This window comes from Sinocyclocheilus anshuiensis, unplaced genomic scaffold, assembly GCF_001515605.1.
Source record: "Sinocyclocheilus anshuiensis isolate Anshui unplaced genomic scaffold, SAMN03320099.WGS_v1.1 scaffold282, whole genome shotgun sequence".
NCBI classification, from domain to species: Eukaryota; Metazoa; Chordata; class Actinopteri; order Cypriniformes; family Cyprinidae; genus Sinocyclocheilus; species Sinocyclocheilus anshuiensis.
In genome coordinates, this window is record NW_015544154.1 from 706,459 (window position 1) to 715,724 (window position 9,266).

Here is a 9,266-nt window from a genome sequence, read left to right on the forward strand (position 1 = left end):
GGAGATCGGCTGAATGGATTCGAAAACGGTAAAACTCAACTGTTTAACTCTAGAGGAGTTGGAAAATTAGCCTATTTTCAAAAATAGTGGTGTGTTCCTTTAAATATACAAATGAACACACTTATTGTATTAGGCATGTTTTAATAAGCTGAGATGCACCAATGTATGAATTTTGCCTCGAATCTTCAGGTGCCGCTTTATAGCCCAAAACTGTAGGACAACAAACAACACGAGTTACATTTTTACATGAATCAGCTCACTAAAGCACTGTATCAGTCATGCCTACCTTCCCAGCGTGCCTCCTGCCTGTGTGTAGTATTTGTTGTAATCTAGTCGTAACAGCAGTTGTGCCAAATCAGAGTTTATCTGGTGGTTACGCACACTGGAAAGAATCTTGAAGAGCAGGAATGACTGACGACTAAAACCCTGTAAAGTAAAAGTACAGCAATCGGACACAGTTGATATCTATCAAAACCCAAAAAAAATCATACTTGGGTAAATCCTAATTATGTGATAAAAAGCTGAAATTGTGAAATAAAAGTTTTTATTTTGACAATTTATGATATGTATTATAACAAAAAGTCCTGATTTTGAAATTATTCCAAATCCAAGATTGTATTTATGGAAGCCCATTTCTTATCAAGATATTTGGTAAATCATAATTATGACGTAAAAACTACATTTTGACTTTGTCATAATTTTGACTTTTTTTTTTTTTTACCAAGTATCTCACTTTCAACTGCCATGCTTGACTTTATCTCAATTTCAACTCGTCATAATTATCAGTAGGGTTTTTTTCACAATTTCAATTTTTAATTTCAATTATGATTATTTTGACTTTTTACTCATAATTTTGACTTTTCACTTAGTATCTCCTAATTTTAAGTCTTTACTGACTCATAAGTTTGACTTTTTATATCATAATTATGACTATCATAACCGACTTTTCACTTAGTAGCTCAGTTTTGACTTTCATAACTCATAATTTCAGTTTTTGTCATTATTATGACTTTCTTAAATTTAGATTGTCAAAATCATGACTTATGTCAAAAATTTAAATTCAGTTCAAGTTTAATTCAATTCAAGTTTATTTGTATAGCGCTTTTCACGATACAAATGTTGCAAAGCAACTTTACAGCAAATTAAGTTTCTACAATATTTAGTGGTAGCTTATCAGTGGTGACTGTCAGTTAATGTACATATGGCAGAAATGTACGGAAAAATCAATTAAAGACGTAATCAAACGGACAATGAACACTATTAACAGCAATTATTATATTATGCAATCAAACTTGTAGCAAAATTTGGTAGTTCTGTATGTTGTTTCAGCCAGGGTTGGCATCAAAATTATGACTTACCAAAGCATGATTTTTTTCCCCTCGTGAGGCAGAAATGGGCTTCCATAAATAGTCTTGCATTTGGAATAATTCCGAAAACGATTCACACAAGCAAAGCTACCTTCACAAGAATATCCAGCTGCGCAGCTCCTCTTTCATCCAGAGGCCCAAGATTCTGACTGACCAGGGAACAAAAGTTGTGACAGAGGTCCAGAATCTCATTCAAACAGTGGAACACCTGGGAGAGAAATAGATTTAATCACAGCCTAGATTATTTACATAAAGGGAGGTTTGTTACGGACACTCACAGGCTTGAGCAGAATGAAAGACTGTGCAAGGAGATTGCTGAGGAAATGGTCATGGGCCAGTCGAATGCTCTCAAAGTCTCGTGTGGAGTTGATCTGTTGTAAGAGCTGTGAAAACTGGGACTCCAGAACATCCACCTGAAGAGCAATGGAGGAAACACCAAAATAATTCTATTATGTATTATTTACTAAAATGTGTGTGTTGTATGCAAATTGAGAGACAGCCATCTAGATGATTCAAGCAGTAACCTGAAGGTAATACTGAAGGTTGTCCACTAGGAAGGCCATGTGGTTGCGGAGTCTCCATTTAACGGCATCCATCTGGTTTGATTTAAGATGCTTGCGCTGCATCTGCAAGGCCCAGCAGTGCTGCAGCTCAGATTGGACTCGACGCACACTCAGCAGGTAACGGAACACTACGTTGTACCTGAAGTCAAGCAAGGGTTAACTTCATATAAGCTGCTGTGGTGTTCATACTGTTTGATTAATGGAACAATAATATTAAATTGCTAACATAAAACAATGACCTACTTCTCCAACACAGCAGGAGTGAAAAGAATATGTAGGGGCCACTGAACCTTGTAAGCCAATCCCAGCGCTGCCCAGCCAGTAGGCGGAGCCTCACGAGGAGAAGTCTCCTGTGGAGGAGTGGTGCCCTCTCGATTCCCAGAAGCCTCTGCAAGCATAATGATCCAATTCTCAAAAGTAATTAATATGTGGAAAGAGGTGGTGAAGGATAAAATAGCTAGTCAGGAGGTAATACCTTTGCTTTCTTTCCCTTGGTAGTCTATGGTGAGATGCAGGAGGGGCAAAAGATTGTCATCGTCTAGCAGCACTTTATGAGCCGCTTGCTGAAATGCCACATTGACATCTAAAACAAATGTAGCAAATTCAGAGGAATGATGAAGATGTAAGAAGAATTTGAAGAAGCTGACCTCATGGTTTATAAGAAAAGTGTCTTAATACCATGTTCAGTAACGGCAGATGGTGGGGTTTTCAGCATATGTTGAGCAAGGTCAATGAAGACCTGGTACAGTTCACCTCGCCCCAACAAGTAGAAGTCCTTTATGATCTAAAACAACAACAAAACATTCATTGTGAAAGCAAAAGAGCACCTGCAAAAGCATATCATCAACAAACAGCCCTTTACCTTCAGCTGCCCCAAAAGATCGGATTCTTCAACCATCAAAGTCCATAAGTGCTGCAGGAAAAAGACAAACACAACTGCATCTAGACACCTGCTAGTGCTGTTAGATTGGGTGAATGTCATTCAAACACACTCCTATTTTAGCTTGAAAAAACTTAAATACATTTCCAAAGATTTTCCTTTACATTTTTTCCTTGATCTTTTTTTTTTGATACTTAATTCATTTCCATGGCTTTTCCAGCTGTGAAATCAGAATCTAATATTTCCTGACATTTCCACATTTTCCATGACTGTGGAAGCCCTGCCACTGATCTTATCATCTTTTAGATTCTCATTATCAATATAATACAACACAAACGGTGTCAAAACAATTTAAAACCATTTTTGGTAACACTTTTCAATAAGGTTCCATTTGTTTACATTAGTTAACTACATTAATTAACAATCAAAAAAGCATTTATTAATATTTGTTAATGTTAATTTCAACAATTATTATGTATGGAAAAAATACTATGGAAGTCAATGGCTACCATCAACTGTTTAGTTACCAACATTCCTCAAAATATCTTCGCGTTTGTGTTCAACAGAGGAAAGAAACTCATCCAGGTTTTGAACAAGTGGAGGGTTAGGGTTAGGTTTTTGGGTGAACTATCCCTTTAATATATTATTAAAATCAAAACTTCTCTGTTAAAATTATTTAATGAATCTGAGCTAACTTGACCTAACAGTGATGAACAGTTGTATTTTTTTTTTACAAACTAATTTTAAAGATGAATAAATACTGTAACAAATGTATTGCTCATAGTTAGGTAATGCTATCTAATAGGACCTTATTGTAAAGAATGGATGACAGGTTCTTATTCATGAAAATAATCTCACGATGACAAAAATCTTAATGGCTTAAAAATAAGCTTCATTCATCTTTTGATTACGAGTTAAAATATGACCCAGATATGTTTTTGACATGTTTCATGGGATTCACCTTTGTATACCAATTTAGTTACAGGACAAACCTCAGCAACTGTGCTCCGAATGCCATCCACAAGATTCTCAAAGTCCACCAGACTAAAGAGAGGCTGCTGTTTGAGTCTGTGGAGCTCCGCTGCAAACATGTCCTCCTGGTGCTTCAGTATAGACCCTGGGCAACCACATGAGGGCAGCGTTACGAAACTAAACCATCACAAACGCAACTGAACAACAGCAGCAAAATGCTCTTTAGCTCACCAGCTCGGGATGGGCTCTGGTTGTGATTTTCAAACATTTGTACCGACTCCCCAACAAATAAGATTTTTTCGGCTACTCGAACAGGAATGTATGAGGGAAGCATCTCCACACGCAAGGAGAACTGCTGCAGGGATGGTGCGAGCATGTTCTCTTCCTCGATCAGTCTCTATAGAGGGACAGTAATGAACAGAAGACAGTTTAATCCTAGAAGAACATGTATAAATTGTGATAAATCACAGTCTGGAACTGCTGTAACATGCCAAATTTCATTTAATGTTCAAGCAGAGTTTGGCTGATTATCGTACTCTACTAGCACTTGCAGGCGAGTGTTGTAACTAGTACACCATTCTGCTTTTTCATAAGTGTGAAAGTGGGTGTACAGTATATCATATTCTTATGCTTTACAAACTTTACAAACAGCATTTGTAATGAACCTTAGACAAATCAGTAATGTAATAGCAGATGTTTTGCCAGGGACCAATTTATTTCTTGGAAACTTCATAAAAGTGTAAAGTGAATAAGGCTACTGACAGCAAGTTAAAGGCACAATATGTAAGATTTTTTTTATTAAAATATCCAAAAACCACTAGAACAGTGTTACATATTTTGCTGACTTGTGTACTTACATTATCCCAAATGTTTCGAAGAATGTTTTAAATCCAGAGAAATAAGCCATTTTAACTAGTTAACAATTATAGACCGTGTCTATAGTGTCATTGTGTCGCCTGCCAATGACGTCATAACCTCTTTGTTTATTTTAAATACGCGCCCTCTAGCAGCGAAAATTACATATTGGTCCTTTAATGTGCCTCAACTTGACCATTTCAGTGCATTTTTATAGGACTCAGACGAGTATGTTCTATTCGGTTGTTTTGATAGAGGCAAACAAGCTACAATTCTAGTTTCAACATTATTTATTCTTTAGACGCTGATCAGCTGTATACAAAATGACCAACATTTGGTTTTCGACCACTGAAAACAGGTGTTATTCAACAATCTGAACATGGAGCCGCATTGGCCTCCCCATATCTCTGGGACTGAACAATGTAGGTAGGGCCTTGAAAATGAAGATTCCAAAAGAAAAGTTAATTAGGAGCTAGAATCTAAAATCATATTGCAATATCTTTAATACTTCTTAAGTTCCAGACACGCAAATTTTGGAAAAAGAATCTTTATGGCACTCAGATAGGTGTGTTCAATACAGATGTTTTGACAGAAAGAAACAAGATACATTTCTAGTTTCTATTTGTTCCTCTTTAAAAGAAAAGAAGAATCATCTGTACGCAAAGTAACTCACATTTAGTTTTTGACCACTGAAAATGTGTACAATTTAGCAATATGCTTCTGGAGCCATAATTAAATTCCAATATCTTTGGAACTGAACCATATAGGGCCTTAAAAATGAAGATGCCAAATGGAAAGTTTGTTAAGACCCAAAATATAAAAGGGCATTAAGATACCTTTAATACTTCTTGAGTTACAGGCATGTAAACTTTGGAGAAAAAAATTGAAAGGTGCTTTTCCCCCATTTTTGAATGGTCACCGTTGGCACAAAATGATTGCTAAAGTCAACAGATTTTACTAATAGACCTACCAATCTCTGTGTAAAAATAACATAATGATGTTGCCAGCTTTCTGAAGTCATTTTCACCCCCCTGTAATTTGGCTCTGAATTTCAGAGGGAAAATGTCATTTTGACCCTCCTCTACAAACAGGGTATCTGCAGGATTTTTTAAGCTCAAATTTAAGACTTTTTAAGACCTTTTTTAAGACCTGCACAAATAAAATTAATACCATATGAGCGAGGTAGAGCAACGTCTATTTTAACATATGACTGTAAAAAGCATGATTTACAGGTTTTCACAAAACTAAGTTTCATAATATGATAAACTTCACATTTCAGCCTTATAACCATTTTTAAGTAAATGGATGAGTCAAAAGTATGAATTATTATATTAATTTAAACTATTATTATCATCAATCGATTATTATATTAATTAAATATATTTTACTGTCTTAACTGTTCACATTTACAACTCTGTGCGTCTTAATTGTTTAGATTTTTATAATGCAGTATCTTCTTATCAATCCACCAGTTCACATTTACAGCTCTGTGTGTTTGCAGCGTAAAAACATGGGTTGATTTTCACATTGGTCTAAATCAGGGGTGTCAAACTCAGGTGCCGGAGCCCTGCAGAGTTTAGATTCAACCCTAATTAAATGCACCTGATCCAACTAATTCCTTCAGGCTTATTTGAAAACTACATGGTATGTGTGTTTGAGCAGGATTAGAACAAAACTCTGCAGGGCTCCAGTCCTTCAGGAACTGAGTTTGACACCCCCGATCTAAACAAAAACAGCAGAAAAATAATATTCAAATTCATTTTCTGCCAGCAGGTGGCGCTTTCAGAACGGCAGAAACAGAGCTTCACAAATTCATCAACACTCTTTCTGGATGCAAAATATTGCTGATTTTTTTTAGTTTTCAAGGCCTAAAAATATATGAAATAAATCCACTTTACACTTTTATAAGGCCTCCAAAAATAACTGGCAAAACTTCTATTATAATGATTTTATCTTAGCAATGTAATTTGATCATTTTTCTAAAAATATAAATTTTTAATGAGTAATATTTTATATTTTCTTCAAAAAAATGTTACGTTTTCTTAAAAAATATTTTTTTTATTTACAAAAAAAATTCAAAACATATAATATATAATATTGAAAAACTATATATATATATATATATATATATATAGCAGATGTTTTGCCAGGGACCAATTTATTTTTTGGAAACTTCATAAAAGTGTAAAGTGAATTTTATATATAGGGGAGAGCAGGGTGAGTTGAGCCAGTTTTTACGTACGCTGTGTTTAAAGCGAGCGCATGACAGTAATGGGCCAATTTAAATATGTACATAAATTTCAGGATGTGGTGCATCCTTGGGAATAATCAATTTGGATCTAAAATAAACTGCTTTCACAAAAAAAAAACAAAGTGGTCTAGTGGTCTCTTGGCTCAATTTTTCCCCAGTGAGGGGTAAATTGAGTCTTGGGAGAGGGTAAGTTGAGCCACCTGGAATTAAAATTTACCACTGATTATGCCGAATATTTTCACTTTATGCAAGGGAAATTCAATAAAAATGACTTCCTAAAATCTCTGTGTGAGCCTTGTGATGGACTGGCCGTTCATGCAGGGAGTTTCCCCACCTGTTGCTCAAGATGCTAGGTTAGGCTCCAGGTGAATAAAATGGATAACCCAATTTTGTTTAAGGTTGCCTACAAACAAGGGGTGGCTTAACTTCCCCACAGGCTCAAATCACCCTGCTCTAACTTATTTAGTTGCTCACCAAATCCTGCAGCTCACGGAGCTGTTTTCCACTCAGCCCTCCGATACCCAGGTCCTCCTCCTCTTCCTCCTGTGCAGCTGTGGCTCCGCCTGCGCTGGGGCCCTGCTTGACAAAGAACTCCTCACTCTGATCCAGCAGCAACCCGTGCAGCATCCACGCAGCCAGCTGCTTATACATCACGCCATGGCACACTGCAAGAATCCTGCAAAACAGACACTACCATTAGAGCAGTAAAAATAGAATTCTGTGTCTTACATTCCACCACCACGTGCATTAGGGGTTTTTAGTTGGGTTTTTGTGAGCTCACTTCTCTAAGGCCATCCTGACAGGAGGCAGTCCTCCACAGCTGTGCTTGTACACAGTCTCTAGGATCTGGCAGCCATGAATCTGTTGAAACAAGAAAGTTTCAGAAAGGTTATTATTTTCAACCATGCACTCTTCTAATCATTTACAGCAAAGCGGTGGCTCCCGTCAAGCTACCAACCTTCTGAGACTTGATGGTCTCCACAACAACCATCACAGAGGGGAAGAGAAGCTGAAACTAAACAACAGAAGAAATTGCAAGTTAGTCATATACAGTGGGGTTGAAAACTTGTGTTCATATGAAAAATCTGGGACTTAGTTTGATATAATTGAAAATAATATTTTAAAAATAATTTAAACAACTATATACACACTACTGTTCAAAAGGTTGGTTTTGATTCTTTTAAAATAAGTCTTTTATGCTCACCAAGGTTGCACTTATTTGATATAATATACAGTAAAAACATAATATTGTGAAATATTATTACAATTTAAAATAACTGTTTTCTATTTTAACATTTTTTTTCCCTGTGATGGCAAAGCTAAATTTTCAGCAGTCATTACTCCAGTCTTCAGTGAAGTCATTAGAAAATCATTCTAAATTAGAAATCATTCTGATATGCTGATTTGGCACTCAAGAAACTTTCTTATTATTATCAATGTTGAAAACAATTGTGCTGCTTTATAGTATTTTGGAAACCATATATTTTTTTAAAGAAATCTTATGTAACATTATAATCATTTGATCAATTTAATGGATTCTTGCTGAATAAAAGTATTAATTTCTTTCAAAAAATAATAAACCTTTCTGATCCCAAACTTTTGAACAATAGTGTAAATAGATCAATTAGGTCATTTAGCTTATTTCAGTGGATTGGATGTATAGGTAAAATATCTAGAAAGTTTGATTTACCTGTTCCAGCATGTAGTTTACGTGAGAAATGGAGAGGTGTGGATCACCTAAAAACTGTAGGGAAAATGTAAAGTTTAATAGTATTAACAATGTTTAATTTTATTATTATCTGTGCAAATACAGCCATAAAAGGACTTCAAATGTAAACTCCAAGTCTAACACCTCTTTTTCGAGGTCCAGTAAAGCGTGCCGATAGGGCTGCAGCATGGAGTTGAGCCCAGTGCAGAACGCCCGCAGGTAAATGCCATGAAGCCCAGACTGACTCGGCTGGCTGGAGTAATGCTCCTGTGAGACATGTAGATGAAATCACACTTCAGCCTTGATCTGATCATGTCCTTGACAAAACAATGCATGCAGAATACGCTCAGATTACCTGTTGGTGGACATGACCCGTGTGCTGCTCTGTGAATTCTGTGAAGCGCACATAGTCAGTGCCCATTTTACAGAGCCGATTGAGGACACTGGTCTCACTGGGGTGGAGGAACGGAAGGTCCTGGGACACCTGTGATCAGAAACACTTGATTCACATTTTATACTAGCATACCACTAACATAGGACCACAATACTATTTCCATGGACATGGTACTTTTTTTAAATTACTTCAGAATGCCATGTCATGATAATAGCCAACCTTTTATGTATTGTTATATCATGGTATTCTCTGGAGTACCATGTAACTATCACTAGT

General features: G+C 36.2%; 1 protein-coding gene across 2 annotated transcripts in view; it reads right to left on the reverse strand.

Moving 5' to 3' along the window:
* Positions 1–143: 143 nt before the first annotated feature.
* Positions 144–9,266, reverse strand: part of tubgcp4 (tubulin gamma complex component 4) — a 9,744-nt gene continuing 621 nt past the window's right edge. For both annotated transcript variants that reach the window (XM_016495226.1, XM_016495227.1), the window contains 17 exons: positions 8,952–9,080; positions 8,741–8,863; positions 8,579–8,632; positions 7,847–7,903; positions 7,670–7,749; positions 7,363–7,564; positions 4,014–4,179; positions 3,803–3,927; positions 2,793–2,843; positions 2,609–2,714; positions 2,406–2,513; positions 2,174–2,318; positions 1,892–2,069; positions 1,646–1,780; positions 1,459–1,575; positions 287–426; positions 144–210 (listed from right to left, as the gene is read on the reverse strand). In XM_016495226.1, the coding sequence (XP_016350712.1) occupies positions 198–210; positions 287–426; positions 1,459–1,575; positions 1,646–1,780; positions 1,892–2,069; positions 2,174–2,318; positions 2,406–2,513; positions 2,609–2,714; positions 2,793–2,843; positions 3,803–3,927; positions 4,014–4,179; positions 7,363–7,564; positions 7,670–7,749; positions 7,847–7,903; positions 8,579–8,632; positions 8,741–8,863; positions 8,952–9,080 (1,929 nt within the window). In that variant the 3' untranslated portion in view covers positions 144–197. The remainder of the gene's footprint in view (positions 211–286; positions 427–1,458; positions 1,576–1,645; positions 1,781–1,891; positions 2,070–2,173; positions 2,319–2,405; positions 2,514–2,608; positions 2,715–2,792; positions 2,844–3,802; positions 3,928–4,013; positions 4,180–7,362; positions 7,565–7,669; positions 7,750–7,846; positions 7,904–8,578; positions 8,633–8,740; positions 8,864–8,951; positions 9,081–9,266) is intronic.